Genomic DNA, 25,940 nt, shown 5'->3' with positions numbered 1-25,940 from the left:
TGTTTTAGAAATGCCATGTGGCCTTGGTGGATGTCTGCATCAGGAATGGCAGTATCAACAGCATTTTGCTTGCCTGGTGAGAGCTGTCGTGTGACCAGCCTTGTAAAGACATCCTGAAGCTTCCAAACATTTCCACATTTTATCCCTGCCCCCCCTTTTTTTCTGCATGTGTATGGAGTATGCGTGCATACATGCACGTTTATATGTGTGTGGGTTGCAGATGTGCTGTTGTTTGTTTTTTGCTCTTTTGGGGGGCCCTCTACCCAGCTCCCAAATAAATGACACATGGAGGTTTATTAATTATGAACGCTCTACCTTAGCTTGGCTTGTTTCTTGCCAGCTTTCCTTAACTTAACTTATCCCATCTACCTTTTGCCTCTGGGCTTTTCCCATTCTCTTACTGCTGTAAATATTACTCTTACTCCATGGCTGGCTGTGTAGCTGGGTGGCTGGCCCCTGATGTCCTCCTTTTTCCCTAGCTACTTCCTTCCTCCCAGATTTCTCCTTCTATTTATCCTCTCTGCCTGCCAGCCCTGCCTATTTCTCTCTCCTGCCTCACTATTGGCTGTTCAGCTCTTTATTAGACCATCAGGTGTTTTAGACAGGCACAGTAACACAGCTTTACAGAGTTAAACAAATGCAACATAAACAAAAGTAACACACCTTAAAATAATATTTCCCAGCACAGGTGTGTATGCAGATGTGTGTGCACATGTGTATGGGGAGCGGAGCCTGACTTGAGTGTCTTCATTCATCGCTCTCTACCCTATAAATTGAGGCAGGTTCACTCACTTGAACCAGGAATTTGCTGATTCATCTACAGACACCCTGTCTCTGTCTCCTAAACCCATGGGTTACAGATAGGCTGCCACGCCCACCCAGCATTTGTGGGGGTACTCAGATGTCAAGGTTCTTGTGTTTGAACAGCAAGCACTTTCTCATGGAGCCACCTCCTCAGCCCCTGGTTTTTACATTTTCTATGTACTTGGTAGTCTAGATCAGCAAGAGATATCTTCAGAGAGTAATGGATTCTTTCTCTGGCTTCATGCTCTTGTATCTCATTATCAGCTGCAGGACAGCATTCCTCAGGTGAAGAAAGTTGCTAATCTGGATTGTTCTCCATCCATGATATCAATCATCCTCACAGACAGGTTCATCCTTAAAGGAAAGGGATTGTTGTATGACACCAAGGATCAAAACTTGCATTCAAACACTCTGCAGAAGGCTCATTTGATGTTCAAGAAAAGTCTGGAGTTGGTTTTACCTATTCAATGATGACTACCAACTCTTGGGATGTTTAAAATGAAGCACCATTTCAAGTGCTGATACGAATATGTAGGAACTTGAACTCTCTCATTGCTGATTAGAACACAGTATGTTGCAACTACTTTAGAAAATATTCTCTAAAAGTTAAACATATACCTGTTGTTACTAGGCATTTATCCCAGAGGAATGGAATTCTGGGTCCAGTTGAATGTATACCTGTTGTTACTAGGCATTTATCCCAGAGGAATGGAATCCTGGGTCCAGGTGAATGTATACCTGTTGTTACTAGGCATTTATCCCAGAGGAATGGAATCCTGGGTCCAGGTGAATGTATACCTGTTGTTACTAGGCATTTATCCCAGAGGAATGGAATCCTGGGTCCACACAAAGAACAAGGTATGAATACCCACAGCAACCTTCTTTATTTTTAGTTTGTGCCCCAGTACTGGGGATTGAACGGAGAACCTGGCACCTCTAGGCAAATACTGCATTACTGAGTTCTATCACCAGCCTTTTTTATTTCAACTTTGGAAACAAGTTCTCAGTAAGTTGTCCAGGCTGGCCACAAACTCACTATGTGGCCCACACATGTTGTGAATTTGTGATCCTCCTGCCTCTGCCTCCCAAATAGCTGGGATAATGGGTGTGCACCACTATGCCAAGCATGGCGGCTTTATCTTATTTCTAGTAGCTAAGACAGTGGCCTCCACCGATTTCTTACCTGAAACTCTGAATATGCTCGGATCAATTGTCTACAGGCTGCTGAGAGGAAAAGTCTGGGACTCAGAATTCTCTGCCTAGATGTCTGTCCTTAGCCTGTTTAACCTAACAGTGTGACGTTTGTAAAGGCTGAGACATATATTGAGGGAACAACTCTAACTCACAAAAAAAGACACTTGAAGAAAGGCTGAAGAGAGTTTTTTGTTGGTTGGTTGGTTTGTTTTTTAGCTCAGCATTGTGTCTTTGGCCCCTAAGCACAGTCATCAAGGTTCCCCTGAATGGCCGTCTGGTGCTCTGTGTCTTCTGTGTATCCTCGTTTCCATGTGGTTTCCTTGGTTCTGATGTGATAACATTATAAGTGCAATGTGTCTGTTCAGGCTGGCAGCTGACTCCGAGGAGGAGTGGTTTCGGGAGGAAATGCAGACCGTGGCGGAGTCTCTAAGCCTCTCTGGGAGGAACATCCTGATGGTAACCGAGAAGCTCCCCCTGCAGCCAGAGAGTCAGCATCACTGGGAGGAGCTAGTGGCCACCGCTCAGCAGATCCTGGTGGACACTACCAAGGTGAATCTCTCTCAGAGCTAGCTGACTGCTTGGTCATTGCTGGAGAACACTCATGGCTATGCCATTCCCACAGGAACTCCTGACTGTCCCTTGATTTGAAATCTGCCCAGGTGCTTGCCAAGATCCCCCCATAGAATTCATTACCAATTTAATCAGGGCTAAATTGAAGCTGCAATGGGGCCGGTACAACCTCCCAGTTTCCAAATACTCTCAACTTTTCACCCTGACCCACATTCCTTGCTAAATACAACTTCAGTTTATTTTTGGAGATTTTATTTATTTTTATTTTATGTGTATGAGTGTATGCCTGAATGTGTGTCTATGCACCATGTCTGTAAAATGCCTGAGGGAGGTAGAGGGGGACATAGGAGTGCATAGGATACTCTAGAATTGGAGTCACAGAAAGTTGTGTGCCCCTTGTGGATGCTGGGGATCAAACCCAGGTCCTCTGGGAGAGCAGCCAGTATTCTTAACTGCTGAGCCGTCTCCCCAGCCCCAGTGCGAAACTTTTAGCTTGGAATATTGCTCCTGGTTCAAACACAGATCCCTCAAAATGTTTTTGCTGTTGTGTGTTGTATAACTTGTGTAGTGTGGTTTATTGACAGGTGTTTGCACAGACCTTATTGGAAGGTAGTTGCAATGTGGTAGGGGAAGGTGAGGGGCAGAACCAGAGGGTTTGGGGCACCTGCTGGCGGCGAATGAAAGGGAGAAAGGCTTTTGACGTGGGTACCAGCCCCAAGGGTAGGGAGTGGATGGAGCTGTCTGGGAGAGGTGGAGTCAGGCTAAAAAGCTGTCTCAGAGAAGAGCTCCAGCCCATGGTTCTCATTTAAATAATAATCCGTCTTTGAACAGTACAAGGAAGACCCCACAGTAAATATGGAGAGAAGGCAGCTACTTCAGACCTCTGGTTTACAAAGAAATGCGCACACACGCAAACCTCCAATTCTGGAGTGTGTGCTCTCGGGTCCAGTCACCTAGACGGTGCCTGTGTTTTGCCTGTATTTGGTTACGTTCAGGTTAACTGACAATGTAAGGTCTCCTAGGCTTAAGCTACATGACTCCAAGAATGTTCAGTCATCTTCAAGTCTCTTTCCTGTGACCGCCCCAGCAGATCTTGCTCCTCGAAGACGCAGCAATGGTGAGGAAGACTGTGCCAGTGGCTGGTTGGTGTCTGACATGCTTGGAGGCTCTGGAGGCGGCAGAGGACGCCACGTCGCTGCGTGCCTCGCTCTCTAACCTGGCGGCTGCGCTGCTGCAACTGGGCGGCCTGACCACGCGCTGGGCCCGGGACGAACGCCTGGGTCGAGTTCGCCACCAACTAGGGTGCTGCATCCCAGCACTGTTCGCAGCCACCCGCGGCCACCTCCGGCACCCGTACGATCCACAGCTGGTGGCCTCACGGCGCCGTGTCTATGCTCTGACCAGGCAGAGCCTCAGAGAGCTCCTGGTTGTGCTGCAGCCCCGCGTCGCAGGGCACGGTGCGCGCTCTCAGAATGGCGCATTGGCGCATCGTCTGCAGAAGCTGCGACAGGTCCTAGAGGAGCCCGGGCCGAGCCACCTGCGTGATGGGCTGCTGGATGCGCCACTGGCCGCCGTGGTGTGGCACTGCCTGCGCCTAGCCGCCTGCTCCATGCCTCGGGAGAGGATGCACCTAGTGTCCCATTGCCACCGGCTGCTGCAGCTCCACTCCGGGGTGCACCGGCCTCCCCAGCCCATCTCAGGCGCAGAATGCGAAGCTCTGCGGGCCGCGACTGATGCGCTCTTTCAGGGAGTCCGAGCTGGGTTACTGCGCCAGATTCTGGACACGTTCACAGATACCCAAAGTCCTCTAGAGAGGCTGGTCCAGGCCGCCTTGACGACTTCCACTATCAGGTCTGAGTGCAAAAGCGAAGCCTTGGCAGAGACTCTCCGGCTTCTCCTTGATGCTTTCCACAGCCAAGCGAAGCAAATGATCCGAGTGGCACGCTTGGTTTGGGTCTGCTGTCCCCAACAGCAAAATGGCAGAGATGTGGAGGCTGCCGTGGCAGGTCTTTGGGAGCTTGTGGTCAAAGCGAAGGAACTCTTTTCCCAAGGTCCCCAAACACGTGGCCTGGACTGGAGCCCTGCCACCCTGCAGGCACTGCTTGAGGCCTGGGCCAGGGAATCCGAACACCTCTTGGCATGCTTTGATGTCGTTCTCGATATTCCTGAATTCCTGAGTTTGTCCATCCAGGAAATGACTGAACACTTGAACCTGTACACAAGGGCTCTGAGGAGCGGAGCAGCCAGAGAGTTTTCCAGATCTGTGGCATTCTTACGCGGAAGAGCCACACACATAGTGCAGGTGATGAGCAGGTATGTGGGTCAAGACCCAGATCCCATTTTCCGAAACGGGATGAGAGTCGTGGTTCAGCAGCTGGCACAGTCTTCCTTGACGCTGGCTGCAGCCACTGATGGCAGCACTGGTCGAGACAGCGCTCAGGACGCAGGTGCCTTTTTAACTATGGCAAAACATCTCATCTATTCAGCTCAGCAAGTCCATGAGGGGCTGGATGGGACCAACCACCCAGACATCCTCAGCCCGCTTCGATTCCAAGTCCAAAGGTTTGATGTTGCCACGCGATGGCCTTATTTCATTCTCCCCAGCCTCCAGCATCCCACAGCTCCCGCAATGAAATACCAGCAGCAGGTACCTGGGTTAGAGGGCAGTGGCACAAACAACTCTTTCCTACCAGTAGAACAACTTTCCTACACACTGGTCCCTGGCCCCTGCAAACAGGGGTGGGGCTCCCCATTCCTTGCTGTCAACAAAGTCATCACTGCTGTGGAGAACCAGGATCACCGGGTAGTGTCCTCACCACGCACCAACTTGCCAGAGCCGGAGTCACCTGTGAATACAGCCCAAGAAATCCAGGCTGAGGAAGAACCCCTGGGGCCAGAAAGGACAACAGCAAAACTACATGAATTTTCAACAGTGGTACCTTTGATTACTGACCTAGCCACGGAGGAAATCCATAGCACAAATACTAGAAGTAGCAGGCTTCTGGGAGTGGCTTTTCGGCAATCTGGGTGGACCAGGGAAGCCAGGCAGGCTCTGGTAGCCAGGGCTGGTGACTGGTACCGTCTGTGTCAACAACTATTTTTCCATAGCCTAACGGCTGAATTACCAGGAAGCATGGCAGCGTTTATGGAGCTTCAGCAGAATTTGGCCTCAATGGTTCAACTAGCAGGCAAAAGTGGCCCGGTGAAGAGCCCTGACCCAATGGAGCACCCAGGAGTGCTTTCAGAGCTGCAAAGCAGATTGGAAAAAACAGAGACCCATGCTCAACAGCTGTTGGACCAAGTTCTGTCCTCTGATGGTCTCCAAGCCTCCACGCTGAGGGAAGAGGACATTGGCAGTGGGTGCCTCCTATGGGCAGCATCTGTCCAGGACCTGATGCAGTGCATGGAGAGACTCAGCAGGAGACCAGGCCTGTTTCTACTGCCCCTGCAGCAAGCCGTGAAGAACCAGAAAGGGTTGCAGGAAGGGTTAGATCAGGCAGCAGATGTTTCTCAAAGGTTACAGGAGGCTGCTGAGCTGTCTAGCGTTCTGTGTGGGGATGAGCAGGTGAAGGGTGAGGTCTCCTTTCTGCGTGGGGAAGTTCATGTACTCACAGATGCATTGCTGGAGGTGGTACACATCTTGGTCTCCTCCCCCAAGCCATGTCCCAGTCTCTCCACACGCTTTGAGCTTCTCTGCTTGGAACTCAGCCTTCGAGCCAAGGCCCTGACGGACTACCTGAGTAGCATCAATGCTGTCTATGAGCATATGTTCCAAGATGCTGTCGGCAAGAGCTCCCAGACGAGGATGCTGTCTGTCATCCAAGCTGTGCAGGGAATCATAGCAGGAGGTCAAGAGTCTGGATCCTTCCAGGAAGACCTTCTTGTGTCTCTAGAGAGCATGCTCATGCTCACTAAGGAGGTAGCCAAGAGGGTCCCTGTGCTCCAAGAACACCCGGAGAAGCTGGGGTTGCATTTGCTGGACCGGCTTCGGTGGGAATGGGCAGCCAGGGCCCACCATGCAGTGACGCAGCTCCAGGCCTTGGAAGGCTGTCACACTGAGGCCTGGAGACTCCTGGTCCAATGCCTGAAACCCAGGGAGGAGCCAGCCAAGGGCCTAGAAGAGGATCCCGTCCAGCTCCAGCCATACTGTAAAGAGGGTGCACCAGGAACCACTGAAGGGGGCAGTGGGAATTCTCAGGATGCTGTTCCCAAAGGCACCCCAGAAAGTTCAATGGAGGAGACCTGTGCAGATGAGCTCGCCACCACCGGGACCCCCACAGCAGCCGTGAGCATGGTAGGCTATTTGGTATCTTTCATCTACCTCCACCTGGGCCTGTTTTCTAGTAACCAAAGACCCTAGCACATCCCAGAAACTTGATGCCCACACCACATGTATAATTCACACAGGCCAGGCAGCATGAGTGGCCTCTAAAAACCTAGGCTTGGGGTTCAGATATCCTAACCGGCAGCTACCTCTGCCATGCCTTTACCAAAATCACAGAGCAGTCTCAGCACCGTTTAGACTCCAGCATTCTAGTCTCATAGAGGGCTAATGAGTGAGTCCCTGAAAAAATAATTTCCCTAGAAATGTGTTCTAGAACTAGTGTCTATGCTTTTCATTGGCTTTTGTGGAGTTTTTCCTTACCACTTTAACTGAACTTTTCTGACTGGCCGTACAGGCTGCTTCACCCACCTTGATGTCACCTCCCTACTCCAAAGTGACAAAAATACAACTAGAATCATTGTAGTAGGGGGTAAAGTGGTTTATTAGAAAGATGGTAGCTAGCTCTGTTGAATACCTCTCCTACATATCTGCTTCCTTCTAGGACAAGACAGGACTCTTAGGCATTAAGGGTCTGAAAGATTTTATGTATTTCCACTGACCATAACCAAAGTCAGTGGGAAACAGCAGAGCTTAGCAGGACTCTAGTAGTTTCTAAGTAGCTACACTTCATGCAGTGTTTTCCACTCTAGAGACGGTGGGACCCGGAGAGCAGAGCCTAAAAATGGGGCGTACTAGAGTCTCACACCACAGCCAACTTTATTCAGAGCACCAGACAATTTATACTCTGAGGGTTAAGAAAGGTCATGTGAGTAAAGTTCTCATGAGTTCAAGCTGTATGCAATCGTCAGGACAAGCTGCACGTGGCAAAAACATGTTTTTCCACAGAAATGTATAACCAACAACAGCCAGTTGTAACTCGAGGTCTGAAGTAGCTCACTCCTGTCTGCTACACCCAGGAGAAGCACAACAGGACATTCCAAAAACAAGTCTGTGTTTTTGAAGAAACTGAGGTCAGAAGACTCTTGTCTTGTTGTCTTGGAGTTTTCTCACGAGCACTCAGAATTCCCCTCGCAGGACTCCATTCTTGGGTCACGTTCTGACAATCCAGGATTTGATAGTTCAGTTGCCTCCTCGATCGCCATGATGACCTTGTGGATGGCTGAACAGAATTTCCCAAACCTCCAGAGGGCTTTTCCCAAGATAAAACTGACCACACCACACCACGATTTTACCCCTGCCCTGATTAGCCTGACTTCTTTTTTCTCATCAAAACGTCACCTGCACAATTCTGGACCCTGTGACCAAGGTACAACATGGAGAATAACAGACACCATGCCCCTGTGCTCTAGGCTCGCCTGCTCATCTCTCAGTCTTATAAATCCAGATAGCTTGCAGGCTCCCCCTCCTTCTTTCTGGTTCCCCATAGTCGTTAGCATGCCAGCCTCTCACTGACTTACCTTCTGTTTCTGTCAGTGCACCAGAAGCATCTCCCAGAGCTGCAAGGCAGGGTGGCAGGGCAGGGGGATGCTGGCCACCCAGGTCAGAAGGCTCTGATAACAAGACAACTACACACTCTTTAAGACCCGCCCTCACTCTTGTCCGTGAAAGGACACCCTCGGGAGGTGCTTTACTCCAGTTCTGGAGGCTCTAACATACAATCCTAGGCCCACACTGAGAAGCTTGAAGTCATTCTAGATTTGGATGCTTAAAGTGTCTGGTAGGTTTTAAAAAGGCCATTTCCTAAGTTTCCTCACCACACTTGTTGGGGTTTCTATTGCTGTGATAAAACATCAATGACCAAGTCAACTTAAAAAAGCAAGTGTTTGCCAGGTGGCAGTGTCCCAAGCCTTTAATCCCAGCACTTGGGAGGCAGAGGCAGGTGGGTCTCTGTGAGTTTGAGGCCAGCCTGGTCTGCAGAGTGAGATCCAGGACAGGTACCAAAACTGCACTAAGAAACCCTGTCTCGAAACAAAAAGCAAGTGTTGAATTGGCCATTTGGCTTCAGAGGGTTGACAAAGCAGATGACATCATCCATTTTCAGAAGGCGAGGATGCCTTAATTGAAAAAGTCAAGACAAAAACACCAACAAAGACAGGTGATTAATGAGTACTAGCTTGGTCTCCTAGTCCATGCCTCAGGGCTACTACGGAGTACCACAGATGAAGTGATTTGCAAAGGGAAGAAATTTAACTGGCTCACAGTTCTGGAGGTTGGGGCATAACTGGTGAAGTGAGATAACCAAGGATATCCTCAATTCTTTGTTATTGGGGTCACTTCCAAGTGCATGACATTTTTGTCTTGATTCTGGAGTCAGAAAGAACATAGGAAAGGCTCCACTAAAGATCCACTAGAAAAACCACACAGCCAACTGTCAGGTCTAACTGACTTTTCAGATGTCGGGCGGGGCTGCTGTTTCCTTAGGGGGAAGCAAAGATCAAGTTATCAAGAAAAAAAACAACCCACAATTGTTCACAGCAAAACTGTAAAGGCCTTTGGTATAGAATGATGTGAGCATGTTCAAATTTGGTATAGAAGGATGGGTGTGAGTGTGTTCAGGTTGAAACATTCAAGGATTCCTGAATTTCCCTTTTTTTAAAATGAACTATCTTTTATTTTTCCCCAAGCATTTAGAGCTGATGTATGGCATAGGGATATTGTATGCTCATTATAAGGGGTTTGTACATTCCTGTCAGTGAAACATCCCTCACCAAGTATTTGATCTTGGCAGATCACAAAACCTCTGAGTTTACCTTGTTGTTTTAAATCTCTTGCCTCCGCTCTCAACCAGCTTTCCCACTGTAACTGCTGGCTATATTCTAGAACAGCTGCAATTAATTGATGCCAGTCATCTGGAATGATTCTATGTGAGGTAGACCACGAATTTAACATTTGTCTTACGTATGTGGAGTGTATCCCATATGTAACTACTGTTTTCTTTATATTTTTAAAGTCCCTTGTTGAAATTGGTTGTAATGTATATGTCATATATGGCTCGGGGTGTGTGTCATCTGCTGGCTTCCCATGGATGATAACAGGATAAGCCATTGTATGAGAGCCATTTGGAGATGTTACAACCTGTATGGTCTTGCCCTCCTGTTTATTAGTTCCCTTGTCATGTTTACTGAGAGTTTCTTTTAGGGCTTGCGAACGAGCACCTAGAGTCTGTTCTAGGGAGTGAACCTCCTCTCTTGCAAGGGACTCCAGATTTCTCATGGAATCATAGAAGTTTTTATGTTCCTCAGAAACACATGATTCCATGGACCTTATCTTATCAATTAATGATAATCTTTCTTCCTTATATAGTGTCTGAGTAGCCATAACTTCACTCTGGAGAGTTAGTGTTCTATCTATTAAATATTCATATTTATTATCAATAAAATCAATTTTGGGTACAAGCCTGTTTTGTAAATCCTGATTAGCAGATTCCAGAGAGAGAATCTTTTTCTGTAAGCCTTCACTGCTATCTTTGAAAGCCTGTAAATCCTGGTTAGCAGATTCCTGAGAGAGAATCTTTTTCTGTAAGCCTTCACTGCTATCTTTGAAAGCCTGTAAATCCTGGTTAGCAGATTCCAGAGAGAGAATCTTTTTCTGTAAGCCTTCATTGTTATCTTTTAAAGCCTGTATCAGTCCCAATAATGATTCATCTTTGTGTTTATTATTAAACCAGTGTTTGAATACTGTGTGAATTATTACAATGAATGCCAAAGTGGTACAGGCCAGGTATGCCTTAGAGAGGTTGTATATTTTCAGGAAAATGTCATTTATCATACAGGCAAAAAGGTTTTGTTAGTCAGTTTTAAGGTGTAAAATTATCAAGTATTTTTACTTGAAATAAGATGCTTGTTTGCCTAGCTTACCTTTCTGTGGTTTTGGGGGGTGTAGTAGCACTTTTCAGTCAGCAGGAGGCTTTGGTATAGCTCCAAAGCAGGTCCTGTTGAATGCCTTGGCTGGCGGCAGAGTGAGCACAGGCAGTAGGCAGTTCTTCCGGTGACTCCCTGGAGCTTCAGGGCATGGAGAGTTCCAGGCCACTCTAAGCCCCTCTCTTCCTCTGCAGACAGGAGGTCTGCCAGCAGGCCCGGCTCCAAGCCCTCTCTGTGCCTCTGTAGGGTACCACCGGGACAGTGCCGTGTCAATTTTAACTTAACTAGGTGAAACTGTGGAAGCCTCGGGCTAGGGCGGGGAGCGGGCACTCAGGGAGGAGGGGGAACGCCCCACTCACAGTGGTTTGGCTGGTCTGGGGGCTAAACCTGCCATGGAACTGAGACCGGATTAACTACTTTTTAGGAATGGAACCGTGTAGTTTTTTTCCTGGTTTTACAGAGCTCTGCAGGTGGTAACCTGCAGCTTCAGGTGCCAGCCAGCCGGGAAGGAAGTTGAGGGTGGGAGCCACCCAGGCCTTTGGAATTTGCCCCATGTTGGGTGCCAGATATTGGTGAAATTATTAAGGCCACTCCACGTAGTTAAAAGGGAGGTTTGTTTTGTGGGGTAACTTACAAGTGAAGGGATAGGTAACAAGGTCTGGGAAAGGTATAGTGCAGTCCGGTGGTGTTCTCTGGAGAACTCTGCTCGGTCTACCTCCAGTGTCCAGCATCCAGGAACCAAGAAAGCTGGTGCTTCAGGTCCTCCCTTGGCTCCACCTTGTAGGCGTGACAGTTACCGAAGCCTCAATGGGGGTTGAAACTTCCAAATCAAAGCTGGAATGGCTACCCACTACAGCCTTTGGTATAGAATGATGTGAGTGTGTTCAAATTTGGTATAGAAGGATGTGTGTGAGTGTGTTCAGGTTGAAACATTCAAGGATTCCTGAATTTCCTTTTTTTTTTTTCTTTAATGAACTATCTTTTATTTATTCTTTGACAATTTTACACATGTAAATAATGTATCATATCCATTCCCAAACATTACCTCTTACTCACGCCCCAGGTCCCAGTCCCTCTCCCACTTCATGCCTCCTCCCTGCCCCATCCCCTTATTGAGACAAGGTCTTAGTGTGTAATCCTGCCCAGACTGGAACTCTCTGTAGCCCAGGTTGGCTTTGAACTCAGCTTGTCTCAGCTCCCAAGTGCTGGGATTGAAGGTGTACACCACCATGTCCAGATTCCTGTTTTTATTTTATGTGTATGAGGGTTTTGTCTATCTGTACTTCTGTGCACCACATACATGCTGCACCCTAGGGCCAGAAAAGGGCATCAGATCCCCTGGAACTGAAATTACAGATGGTCGTAAACTACCAAATGGGTGCTAGGGTTTGAACCTGGGTCCTCTGGAAGAATAGCCAGTGAAGTTTAATTGCTGAGCCGTCTCTTCAACCCCTGCTAACAAAAAACAAAAACCAGGGGGTGGAGAGATGGCTCAGCAGTTAAGAGCACTGGTTGCCCTTCCAGAGGACCTGGGTTCAACTTTCAGTACCGACATGGCAGCCCCCAACTGTCTGTAACTTCAGTTCCAGGGCATCTGACACACTCAACGCAGATTATATGCAGGCATATTAAACAAAAAAAAAATTAAAGAAAAACAAACAAGCCAAAAACCAGAAACCAAACAAACACACAAAACTGAGTCCAATCATGCTGCCTGCTGAAATGTTAACAGTTCATGTTGGCTTGAGTTTGTCCCGGTAACCATAGCTACAGTGAGTCTGTGAGTGCGATGGCCTTGTCCAGAAGACAGCACTGTCCAGATCCCCACCCTTCAGCTCTCATATTCTTTCTGCCGCCTCTTCCTAGTGTTCCCTAGGCCTTGGTGGAGTCTTAGTACCGATGTCTGAACGCCCAGTTGTCACTTAACTCTCAGCACCTTGACCAGATGGGAGTCTCTGCTGTAACTGCAGGGGGCGGCTTCCCTGGCCAAGGTTGAGGGGGGCACAGATTCATTTCTCCCTGGGCTGTCAGCAACCTAACACTTTATCTAAGTCCCCTTCAAGAGGCTGCATATTCTTTCTTCTCCCTTGTAAAGCCTGAGCACTCACAGAAAGGAAATGCACTCGTTTGCCCAGATTGAGATTCGAGGATGCCACGTTTCAGTCTCTGCAAATTCCAGATACACGGAGCACAAACTCATAGGGAATCATGTCTCTCCTTGCTGTTTCCCTACATTTGGAAGATTGCCAAGGGCTCCGAGGACTCAGAAAATGCACCAGATTCCCTTGTGCCTTCTTTTAAAATGATTTAAAGGCAGTTAAGGGGATGATGGGAAGGCTCAGTGGATAGAGCACTTACTGCTTGTGGTAGTGTGAAAGAAAATGGCCCCCAGAGGGAGTGGCACTATTATGAGGTGTGGCCTTGTTGGAGGAAGTGTGTCATTGTAGAGGTGAGTTTTGAGGTCTCCTACATGCTCAAGCCACACCCAATGTCTCAGACCATTTCCTGCGGCCTGCACAAGATGTAGAACTCTCAGCTACCTCTCCAGCGCCATGTCTGCCAGCACGCCTCCATACCCCGGCTGCCATGCTCCCCACCATCATGATAATGGACTAGACCTCTGGAACTGTGAGCCACCACATTAAATGTTGTCCTTTCTAAGAGCGGCTGTGGTCTTCACAGAAATCGAAACTCTAAGACACTGCAGAAGCATGAGGATTTAAACTCTATTCCCAGCCCAGGGGAGGCAGACATGGGCAAATCCTTGGTCAGCTAGCATAGCCTGACCAGGAGGTTCCAGCCCAATGGTAGATTCCGTCCCAAAGACCAAAGCAGACAGCTCCTGAGGAACACTTGCCTCCGTATGTGTATGAACACGCACGCACAGAGAGAGAGAGAGAGAGAGAGAGAGAGAGAGAGAGAGAGAGAGAGAGAGAGAGAGAGAGAGAGAGAGAATTAACATCGTCACTGCAGTTGAGAGGCCCGAATGTCAGGAACTCTTGGTCTAAACCTCTAACCGGATGTCTCCCTTTTCAGCGCCGGAGTGGCTGCCCCTCTCTGCCTCCTGCTCAGATGGACCAGACTGTTCCAGACCATGGCAGTGCACACAGTGAGAACAGAATCACCCAGATCACACAAGAGATGGCCAAGGAGGTGCTCCTGATGGCTCAGAGCTTGAGGAAGAGAGGGCCAGGCCTGGTACTTGGTCTTCAGAGGGTCGTGGTGGCGGGTGATTGGGCACCATCACATGGGAAAGTGTGCCTTGGCCTCCCTAGACAGTGCCGGAAGGAAGGTCCCACTGAAGGTCCAGTCAGTGCCCCATCCCTGTAAAACTCACTTCCCCCTGCTCCTCTTGCTGGCATGGCTACTGTGGTTTTTATCAGTTATATCAGGGGAGATCATTTTGCCGAATCTGCACTATAGTAAAATTAGCAAAAGTCAAGGAGTCATTCATTCCCCAGAACAATGAGTCAAGAGTGTCATTTATACCTTTTGAATTGTACTTTAAATTTCAGTATTCCTCTATGTGTGTGCAAAACCCATGGAGGGTGTGGGGTGGCATGCATATGGCAGTCAGAGGACATCTTTGTGGCATCTGTTCCTTCTTTTTTGTGGGTTTCAAGCTCAGGTTGCAAAGCTTGGGTAGCAAATACCTTTTCCTCCCAGCCACCTCAGCAGCCCATTATTTATATCTTTTAACGTTGATTTTCGGGACACTGTCTCCATCCCCATCAGACCTTTTTCAGGACCCTTCTACCTCAGTCTCTCAAGTGCTGGGATTACAGGTCCATGTGTTAACATACCTTGCTGCCTTTTAAATCCCCCCAACAGAGTTAATGGAAAGAGCTGAGACCTCTCGAAAGCTAGCCTATTGTGGCTGGCACAGTCCGGGGGAAGAAAGCCTCTTTTCCACTAGTTTCTAGAGGCTGGCTTCCACAGTGAGCCTGCTCCCACTCCCTGTATCCCTCTCCTTGGTTAAACTGAGGCAGATGTTGTTTGCTATCAACACACCAACATGGAAAATCAAGAAATCCACTTACTTTGTGTATGGACCAAAAGGAAGACACAAAATGGCAGGTTAAAAAAAAAAACTTCCAGTGTGGGCCTACTGGGTACAGATGACTCCAGAATCCAAGACTGAGCCACAAGGGACCTGACTTTCCTATCCTGGGCAGGACAGAGGGTTCAGGGGAACAGGGAAGGGCAGCCCCTGGCAATGTAACTACAAGGTCAAACCCAGAGCCTCCATCACATCCAGACTCAAACCTTTCATTCTTGGGTCCTTCTTCCCAGCTCCCCCAGCCCGTCAATATCTGGCTGAACCAGTGACCCCCAAGGTCACCAAAACAGGTCTGGCTTCTCAGAATGTATTTCCAATTTGAATTAAATAGGACTCAGGTGTCTGCAGTGGTGTATGACTAAGGACCTAGGAATGTGCACTCTCTTGTGTTTCTGGAGAGAAGTACATTTTTTTTTTTTTGAGACAGGGTTTTGGTGCCTGTCCTGGATCTTGCTCTGTAGACCAGGCTAGCCTCGAACTCACAGAGATCCACCTGGGTCTGCTGGGATTAAAGGTGTGCGCAACCACTGCCCAGCTGAGATGTACATTTGAAAGGAAAATCCAAGGACCATTTTAAGAGTGGGGCTTGTTTCTGGTAGGAAGTGGTATGCAGGATTCACCTCTGAGTTCCCCAATCTCACATCCCGATCGTAATGCCAATCATTAAAAAAAAAAAAAAAAAGGAACTGAAGTATTCTGCTCTTGAATGAAACGGGAAAAAAAATCTAGTTAAGACTGGGGTTATTTGGCAGAGCTTATTTGGTTGAGCACTAACATAGTATGCACAAGGCCCTGCATTTGACCCCAAGCACCACATAAGCCAAGTACAGTGGTACGTGCTTATAATCCCAGCACTCTCCAGCTGGAGCAGGACAGTCAGAAGTCCAAAGCTATCCTCAGCTATATAGTGAGTTTGAGGTCAGCCTGGGATACGTGTGCTTAGGAAGCTGTATTTTCTTGCCTTCTGAAGCCCCCACACAAGAAAGGAGATTGTTCCTTGTTCAGTCAGGGTCTTTCTAGCCCAAGAGAAAGCCCTTAGAGTTGGCTCAGGAGATGGTGGTTTAATCTCAAATATACTCATTTGTAGCTGGAGTTTTCCTGCCTTGCCCACAGTCAGGACAAATCTTTGTCACCCGCCAGTCCCCCAGCTGCTCAGACCCAACCAAGTAAACACAAAGACGTATATTTCATAAAACTGTATGGCTGTGGCAGGCTTCTTACTAACTGTTCTTATATCTTAAATTAATCCATTTCTATAAATCTATACCTTGCCACATGGCTCGTGGCTTACCGGCATCTTCACATGCAACTTGTCATGGCGGCGGCTGGCAGCATCTCTTCCCACCTTCCTGTTTTCTCAATTCTCCTCTCTGTTAGTCCTGCCTATACTTCCTGCCTAGCCACTGGCCAATCAGTGTTTTATTTATTGACCAATCAGAGTAATTTGACATACAGACCATCCCACAGCACTCATTTCCAGGGGCAGAAGTAAGCTGAGCCAAGAAAGCTGGGGCAAGCACTGTAATTTATCCCTGATGTCTCAGGGACACCTATGAAGACAGTGCCTACTTCTAACATTTCCATCTCTGATACAGACCAAAGATCAGCTCATTGCCTCAGCCAGAAAAATCTCAGCTTCCGGGAAAAACATCACCAGACTCATCGGCATCATTGCTAAGAACTGCATAGATCAGAGATGTTCCCACGAGCTTCTGTGTATGGTGGAGCAGATTCAAACCATGTGCAGCCAGCTCAGCATCATCTCCAGGTAGGAAGCAGCTTGGGGGAGAATGGCTAAGCTTCTCTGAGACCCGGGAGGGATGGAGGGTGAGTTATTTGTATATGTTTAATGATTTACCCTCCTAGAGTTTACACTGGTCTCTTCCCCATTCAGAACACAGGCCCTTACTCCATGGTATTGTTGTACTCACAATACTTCAGGGGTAGTAGCCTCTGACACAAGCGACTGACACCCTTCCTTTGTAACCACTTGGACATTTTGACAATTAGCCCTCTGTTTTCATATTAATCATCTCTAATGAAAAAGCCAACTATCTTTTCAAACATAGTACACAGTGATATGCTGGACAGTGAAAGACTGCACATCCAATGGCGGTTCCATGGGTTAATCATGTAATGACAGCACAGCCATCTTAGTTTGTGAAAGCACACTCTATGATATTCACACCAAGAGCAAATCACCAATGACATAGTTCTCAGATGGATGCCTGTCACTGAATCCCGACTGTCCATCAATAGCAAGTGATTGGGCTGGGCATGGGGGTACATGCTTGTAATCTCAACCTGTAATCTACTTGGAAGGTACAGGAGGACCATGAGTTCAAGGCCTGCCTTGGCTCCATAGTGAGTTCAAGCCTAATTCAGTCTACTCAAGACCCTGTCTCAACAAACAAACAAAGATAGTGAGTGAAAACAGAAAAACTACCAGCAGGAAGCATGTGGAAAGGTTAACTCATTTATAAACTCAGAGTGGCAGTGTACTCCTATAGTCCTAGCATTCAGGAGGCAAAGGCAGAAGTTCAGGGCCAACCTTGGCTACATAGTGAGTTTGGGGTCAGCTTGGGCTACATGAGACTCTGTCTCACAACACCACCCCAAAAAAAGATCAAGTCATTTCATATGCCTCAATTCTGGGGCTGCGTCAGTTTCATCCATCACCTCCTATAACAGCTTTCCTGTTTATGTAAATTACACAACATCATGATAGAATTATAAAAGCTTTATTTTGACTCGAGTCTGTCAGAACCCGCAGCCACACACTGACTAATAAACTCGCAGTCTTCTATATGGAAAGGCTTGGCTGTTAAGACTACTGTCAATTGTGAGTGAAAGGTCTCAGGTACAGTAGAGGACACCAAACAGACATGGACAGACAGACAGACAATAGCATGGTGGGGGCTCTGAGGAATGTTCAGGTTCTGGCACCAGAGACAGACAGCATGGCAGGGTTTCTGAAGAGAGGAATCGGAGTTCACGTGGCCGGAAGTGGGAGTCTCTTCTTCCACCTTTCTGAAGGGGAGGGAGGTTTCACAGCATAAGCCTGCAGCCAGGCTGATTCTCAGGCAGAGGCCGGGAAGGGAGTTCAGAGCAGGATGTGTGGTGCCAATACCCGCTTTGATGTAAACTCATGTCTTCAGTGAGTGATCCAGATCCCAGCACCAGGAGGGGATTGGCAAGGGACTCATGCAGCAGCTAGACTCTTACCTTACATTCTCATGGTGAGAAATAAAAATAACACTGCTAAACGAGTGTTTTCACATTTACTGATTTATTCATTTATTTAGTGTATGCACATGCACGTCCATGCCAGAGAACACATGTGGAAGTCACAGAACAAATTGTAGGACGGCTCAGTGGTTAAGAGCATTGGCTGTTCTTCCAGAGGACCGAGGTTTGATTCCCAGCACCCACATGGCAGCTCACAACTGTAACTCCAGTTCCTGGTGATCGGCACCTTCTTCTGACCTTCATGGACACCAGGCACACACGGTGGATGCAGGCAAAACACTCCTACATATAAAAATAAATGTTTAAAAATTAATAATAAAACTTGGCAACTGTTCTCCAGGAAATACCTTTTCAGATGCATGACCATCTCAAGCTTAGCTGCCAATATTTTTTCTATTTAATATACAGACATAAAAATGACCACCACAAACAAATAAGTTTTATAATCAAAGTGAGACCCCCTAGACACAAGAGGTATAGAGCCAAGCAGGGATGGCTACATGAAAAAAACTTCCCTGTGTCAACTGGCAGAAGGAGCTAGGAGAAACAGGCAAGAGCATTCACTGTGGTTCTCCTGGGAACGAACGGGCCAGGCCAAAGGGGGAGGCCGAGCATGTGCAGGAGCAAATATTTTGAATTTGGAAGGCGTGTTTGCAGGTAAGTCATTTGCCCTTTCTGGGAACTGGTGAGCCTTAGAAGAGGCAATCCCTCCAGCCTTAGCCGCGTCCTGCGTACAGTTCTGTACAGAATTTGTTCTCTTTCATGATTTGATGGCCGTTGGCATCTGTCCTGTGACCTCTCTTCAGCTGTTTCCATTAACAACATATTCTTTTTTGTTTTCATTATAGATGCTATAGGATTCACATTTCCTCAGCATTAAAATAACGTTTGCATTTAAAGATGCTAAATTAAGCCCTTAGAATAGTCTTCCCCTTGGGACTGTGGACACAAATCAGTTGGTAAGGTGCCTGCCCGACACATGCATGAGGCAGACCTGAGTTTAATTCCCACCTAAGAGCTGGGTGTGGTGGCACATAGGTCTGATCCCAGGGCTGAGGAGGTGAAGACGGGCTTCTCCAGGGCTTGCTGCTATAGTCAATCTCGTAAGCTCCAGGCTCAGTGAGAGGCACTGTCTTAAAAGGTGGAGGGGAGGGGGGTGCGGTGTTTATCAATGCTGGTACTTATTGGTGACTGCCTCCTAACCTGGGATAAAGACTCCTTTCTTTTCCAACACCCCCAGTGTAAAGGCCTCCCTAGCAAGAAGCAAGTCCTCTGAAGAGCTCCTTGTGGAAAATGCACAGAGGCTCCTCCAGGCTGTCTCCAAGACTGTGAGGGCTGCGGAAGCTGCCTGTCTTCGGGTAAGTGCCACAGGGACCTGGTAAATGGCAGGCAGCCACAAGGATATCTTCTCTTAGCTACTGAATTCTGTTCCTTCCATTAAAACAATGACCTCACTTCCTGTGAGTTTTTATTTGCATTATTTCCATTAGCCTGGCTCTAATTTTGTTACTTCTTTAGTCGTAACCAATCTGCAGATGAGACAACCATAATGTTCTGCACACCTTTTGATATGTTTTCTTCTGTTTCCAGAATTTCCCTTTAGTTAGTTAGTTTAGCTGAATAATTTTTTTGTTTTTATTTTGAGACAGGGTTTCTCTGTGTAGTTTTGGTGCCTGTCTTGGATCTCACTCTATAGACCAGGCTGGCCTTGAACTCACAGAGATCCTCCTGCCTCTGCCTCCCGAGTGCTGGGATCAAAGGCGTGCGCCACCACCGCCCAGCAAAGTTTTGGTTTTTGAGATAAGAGCATAGATAGCCAATGCCGGCTTCAAACCCAGCATGTAGCTCAGTCTGACCTTTAACTCAGAATCCTTTTGACTCAGCCTCCCGAGTGCTGAGGTTATCAGAAAAGCAACACTTTTCTGGCTTCCCATATCTTAAACAACAGCTTTAAATGGATGCTGTTGGAATGCCTGAAGGGACAACTCCCTGGGTGTGATGCTAGGACTCTGGAGGCGGAGGCAGAAGGACCAGAAGTTGTAGGCTAGACTGGGATACATAGTGATGAGACCTTGTCTCAAAAAGGGAAAAGAAGGGGGGGAAAAGCTAAACAAACAAAAAATAGAAGACACATTAAAGCCGGGATGTGGTGGCACATGCCTTTAATCCCAGAACTTGGGAGGCAGAGGTAGGTGGATCTCTGTGAGTTCGAGGCCAGCCTGGTCTATAGAGCGAGTTCCAGGACAGGCTCCAAAGCTACACAGAGAAACTCTGTCTCAAAAAAACAAAACAAAACAAAGCAAACAAACAAACAAAAAACGAAAAAAAGACACATTAATAATTTAACTTTGTTTTAAAAATGACTGATTTTTTATTTATGTGTGCGAATGCTTTGCCTGCATGTCTGTCTGTACACATGTGCGCAGGGCCCTCAGAGGGCAGAAGGAGGTGTGAGACCCTGCTGGAACTGGAGCTACAGATGACTGTGAGCCAGCATGTGTATGCTGGGAATCTAACCCAGCTCTAGAAGGGTTCTAACTCTAGAAGACCAGCCCGTGCTCTTAACTGCTGAGCCATGTCTCCAAGCCCTCACACCTAATAGTAATAGCTTAAGACATAATCCTACTTCAAAGCTGAAAGATTGTAAATTGGTAATCATAAGTCAGGGACCATCTGTAATGTAGACTAAATCAGATCCAGTTGCCCTTGGTTTAGTTCTGTGTATGACAGATGCAAACAGAGAAAGAATTTTAATGTTGTCTGGGTATTTTGGCCTGCATATATGTCTGTGTACACGTGTATGCCTGGTGCCCAAGGAAGCTGGATCCCCTGGAACAGGAGTTAGAAGTGGCTATGAGCTGCCATATGGGTGCTGGGAATTGGACCTGGGTCCTCAGGAAGAGCAGCCAATGTTCTTAACTGCTGAGAGAATTGGAAAAAAAAATGTCTACATTCTCAGAACATTTCACAGGGATAAATACGCACTTTGTTTTACCTTTCGTCTCCTTTCAGGGTGGGTGGTCTCTACCCCCCTTCACACAGGATACTTGGATGCTGTATAATGAGAACCGTGACACCAGCAAGGCATCCCTAGCCCTCTAGAAGGAACCCCACAGAACAAGCTCCAAACTGAAGACCCTGAAAACAGTGTTCCCAGTACTGAGCTTGATTGTCGTTCTGCTCCTGCAGGGTTTGAGATGGCTTTCTTCAGATCCAGAGGAGCTGGAGGTTGCCGCCTTCTGCTCACAGTGGAAGAGAAAACTCCTACAACATCGACTTCAAGAAGCCTCAAACAAAGACTGTGACGAGCTGGGCTTACGAAAAACAAGCACGGGGACCCTCCCCGAGCTGGCAGCCCTGGTTCAAGAAGCATGATAAAAGCTGAGGCATATTCTCCAAGGCAGCCTGTGTGGACCAGTCCTTTGGCAGCTTAGCATGCCTCTTGGGTTGAATCCCAGACACAGACAGGTATGTGTGGCCAGGGCTTGTGCTTTACAGAGCTTCCCTGACAGCATTCCTGGTTAAGAACTGATGGCACTGATGGAAATTTAACGGGATGCTCCTGTCTCTATGTGATACAAACATAGGGATTTTAACAAGAGCAGCGCAAACAGAAAATGAATGGCATGTCCTTTGAAGAGAATTAGGCCCTTTCCTGTCTGTTTGTCCTATCCATTCTTTCACCCTGTTCTGCTCACTCTGTTTTTTTAAACTTTATCAATTCACAGATCATAGCATTCATACATCTAAAGTTTATCTTTAATGGTTTTTAATGCTCACAGATTTATGCAAGCACCAACACAATTAGTTTAGAATATTTTAGTATTCCCTGAGAGAATCCCTTTAGTGGTCTTCTCCTTTTGCCCTAGCCTACTAGCTAATCCGAGAAATCCACGGAGTCTGCTTAAAGGGCAAAGGGACTTACTAAGAAAGGAAGGCTCACAAAACAGAACAGAGGAATTGTCGCAGGGTCCTGGAAAAGGTGAGGCACAGTCCACGCTGCTCTTCTGCGCCTGAGACTGTCCCAGCATCCAAGTCCCAAGAGGGAGCAAAGCGAGTGTGCCTCTCAGGTCTTAAGGGTAGCCAAGAGGCCACGCCCCCGGGGCATGTTCTTCACCGTCATAGGCAGGTAGAGCAGTTACCTGCTATGTCTTTAGGGCAGATATCCCTAGGGCTATGGTCATAGATCAGATATCTGCTAATGGGATTAATCCACAGAGTCTATTTAATGAGCAAAGGGATTTATTTGGGGGTTAACTCACAACCATGGGAGATTTATCGTAGGGTCTGGGAAAATTGAACTGTGCCCCATGCTGATCTGCCTGGTCCAAGATCTCGGCATCCAAAACGAGGTAGCCAAGAGAGAGTGCATTAGTGCATCCCAGGTCTTAAGGGTCCCCCAGCAGCCAGGCCCCAGGGGCATGTACCTCAAGGTCATAGGCAGGTGTAACAATTACCTGCTACCTCACTGGGGCGGTGCTTAAGGGCATAGCTCAAACAACCATCCAGTACAATCCACTACAAGTAGCTGTTATTACTTTCTGTATTTTTTATAGGGTTTCCTAAACTGGACACTTCCTACAAATAGACTAATATAAGTGGTTCTTTGTGACTGGCTTACATTGTTAGCATTGAAAGTCCATTTGTATTGGTACTTCATTTCTTCCTGCCAAATATTTCCCTTGTGTGGACATGGCACACCTTACTTACGTGTTCACCAATGGCTGGATATTGGGGCTCTTTCCAGTTTTAACTCTTCTGAAGAAAACTGGTATTGAGCTTATTGGAATGGTGTTGTGGATAATCCTTTTGTATTCTATATCTTTGTCACATCTTTCAGTTTCTGTACAGTTTGTTTGTGCACCGATTTCCCTCCCCCCATTATTATGGCTAGTGGTTCATTGGTTTTATTAAACTTCTCAAACAACCATATTTTGGTTTTGTCGATTTTCTTGTATTGTTTTTATTTCCTACCTCACTCATAGCTGCTTAAGGCAGAAGGATAAACCTTGTAACTTCATTACAACCAGAGTAGAATTGGGTGGCTTGGTGTGTAGGCAGAGAGAGTGCAGAACTGAGACTAAACCCGACGGGAGGACAGTCATCAGCCATCATAGCCGCCTGTAGATCCTGTGCGCTCCAGTACTGATCACCGGGCAAGATGTGCCCACTGCTGCAGAAGTGACGCGAACGTTCTGGGAGTGACCGATTCTTTCCTGACTGGATTTGAGGACTGTTCCACAGGATGGAATCTGTGCCTGGCATTGCGGACCTGGGCAAAACTTTTATGTCTAGGTGGGACACAGGCCCTATCAGGAATGTACTACTGATGTTTTGCCAACTTGTAGCTACATTGCCTTATAAATACTTTTGTTTACACCCATAGACTAGTTCTTAGCCTGTTTCGGCAGTGGGCGATGGTCAAAGCGGGGACTCATAACTTGTTGACTCATAACAAACTAACTCATAGTCAGGGTCTCATAACTAGTGTTGTAAATAAGTGACTGTCGAGTGCTTGGCCCTAAGGGGGACATCTGTGTCACCTTCTCTGAGGCCCAAGGACACCAAGCAAGGAGGGTAGAAGGACTATGGAAACCAAGCATGGGGAAAGTATGGTGTGATGGTATTGTGTTCCCCAAAATATTGTTCACCCTAATAAATGCATCTGGGGTCAGAGACAGAACAGCCACAATATTAAACATAGAGGTTAGGCAGTGGTAGCACATGCCTTTAATCCTAGCATTCCAGAGGCAGAAATCCATGTGTTCAAGGATACAGCCAAGTATGGTGACTCACGCCTTTAATCCCAGGGAGTGGTGGTAGAAAGCAGGAAGGTATATAAGGTGTGAGGACCAGAAACTAGAAGCTTTTGGCTGGTTAAGCTTTCAGGCTTCTAGCAGCAGTTCAGCTACAGCATGGTAGGGTACTGAATGTGTGTTCTGAATATGACACAGCTATTACATCAGTTCAGCAAGACCAGCTGACCAGTGAGCTCCAGGGATCTTCCTGCCTCCGCCTCCCTGGTGCTAGGATTATAGGTGTGTGACATCGTGCCTCGTTTTTCACATGGGTGCTGTGGATCTGAACTCTGTACAGCAAGTGTTGAGCAACTCCCCAGTCCCTCAACTGTTCTTGAGCCAATGACTTTGCATCTTGTAGATATGGCATGGGATACTCAGTATAAAGCCTGAATGATACTGCTCATCCAGGAGAGGCACCAGGACTAGACTATGCTGTCTCTCAATGAAGCAGTCTCTGATGATTAGATTAATTGCCCAACAATTAAATCCAGTAATCGTGTAGGCTCCGATAAGGCAATGAGCACTTGACCACTGAACAGACTAGGACAGAGGCCAGAAAGCATCCTATGGTGTTCCCTGACCTTGAAGGGTTGCTGAGCATCTGCTGCAATGAGATTCCATTCTGACCCTAATGAGTTCCTGCAGCTCATTTTCCAGCAACCTGTCAGATTCACATATTCTAGGCATAGTCAACCTACAGCCCCTGTGTTCTGCACATCCCAGGGTAGCTATGAATGCAGCCCAAACAAAACCATCAGCTTAACTACGATGTCGTTTCTGGTTATATAGTCCTCCAGTGCAAACTCTGTAGATGGCATGATGCCACAGTATCAAAAGAATACATGCACCTGAAAGCTAATGTGAGAGGCTTCCTAGAACGAAAACAGATCCGGGAATCAGGGCCTTGCACGCTGCTAGTCTGTACAGTTAGATAAGGCATAATTTTTCTGAACAAAGGATTTGCTGAAGGGCGGTGTTCCTTTTTAGGAAGCCTTGGGATGATGTCCATTTACCAACTCTTGTATGTGCACAAGGCTCCCCTGCCTTGAAATGCTGAAATAAGAGCAAAACAGCACCCTTCCAGATGCACACCATTAGAAACACTTTTAATTTACATTTAATAGATTACAGAAAAAACACAACAGAAACTTGCAACAGCACCACTGAGCATGTCACTCCGAAAACTGATTAGTAAATTAAAAACAATCCAGCATAATCTGCCTTTTTCCAAGTGATTTGTTAGCTCTTAATATTACAGCCGACCAATTCAACAAAGTACACTCTTGGTTGTATTCTCCCAACAAATTAACTATTTAGTTAACCCAGTAAATTGGTGTATATAAACCTTCCAAGGTGAAATAGTGAGAATTTCCCAAAATTTTGACATACAATTTGGGGAAATAAAATAACAACACTGGAAACGTCAAACCAAATACTTGATCCTGAGTAGGTGTGACCTGGATTTCACCCCGGAGAGATGGTGCTGGTGGATCTGAGAGCAAACAGACCACCAAGTCTGGATACCTTGCTCTCTACAGCAGTCCTGGGGCACAGGGGCTACCAGATGCCCCAGGCTTATGCAAGCACTGCAGCCCTGTGTAATCCCGAACCTCGGATCTATGCTGAGCCCCTTTCTGAGTGAGGTGGCTGGGGCGTCATGTGTAGCATAAGCAGTATCAAAATGTTTTTAATTTGGGTAAGTCAATATACAAATGATTACTTCTTGACTGTCATTTTTATATGTGAGAAAGTATACTGTTTCTTGAAAAAAAAATCTATTTTAACTTCCTTCCTAAGCACCTGGAGGAAAAACTGTAAAACGGAGGTATGAGACAAGCCCTTACCTGAAACGAATGGGTGATCACAGTCTTCTTTGTGTTGACTTAAGAAGCATGTAAAATCTGAAAGTGCATCACTGACAGCCCCAAGACATGATGACAATGGAGGTCCAGGGAAACACCGTTATTGTTTAAAAATTCAGTCTCTATCTTTCTAATAAATTATTATGGGTCAAACCTCTTTGACAAGAGACTGTCTTAGGGTTTTTATTGCAGTGAAGAGACACCATGACCTCGGCAACTCATATGGAAAACATTTACTTGAGAGGGCTTGCTTAT

General features: G+C 47.0%; 1 protein-coding gene across 1 annotated transcript in view; it reads left to right on the top strand.

Moving 5' to 3' along the window:
* LOC121829000 (uncharacterized) overlaps positions 1 to 21,421 on the top strand; it is a 42,924-nt gene extending 21,503 nt beyond the window's left edge. Inside the window, exons 2-8 of the mRNA XM_076568419.1 lie at positions 1,616 to 1,662; positions 2,364 to 2,547; positions 3,659 to 6,862; positions 13,750 to 13,911; positions 16,369 to 16,541; positions 19,263 to 19,380; positions 21,212 to 21,421. Of these exons, the coding sequence (XP_076424534.1) occupies positions 1,616 to 1,662; positions 2,364 to 2,547; positions 3,659 to 6,862; positions 13,750 to 13,911; positions 16,369 to 16,541; positions 19,263 to 19,380; positions 21,212 to 21,397 (4,074 nt within the window). The 3' untranslated portion in view covers positions 21,398 to 21,421. The remainder of the gene's footprint in view (positions 1 to 1,615; positions 1,663 to 2,363; positions 2,548 to 3,658; positions 6,863 to 13,749; positions 13,912 to 16,368; positions 16,542 to 19,262; positions 19,381 to 21,211) is intronic.
* Positions 21,422 to 25,940: the final 4,519 nt, after the last annotated feature.

This window comes from Peromyscus maniculatus, chromosome 4, assembly GCF_049852395.1.
Source record: "Peromyscus maniculatus bairdii isolate BWxNUB_F1_BW_parent chromosome 4, HU_Pman_BW_mat_3.1, whole genome shotgun sequence".
Lineage (NCBI taxonomy): Eukaryota > Metazoa > Chordata > Mammalia > Rodentia > Cricetidae > Peromyscus > Peromyscus maniculatus.
Note: the sequence above shows the minus strand (reverse complement) of the source record. Positions and strands in the feature narration are given on the sequence as shown.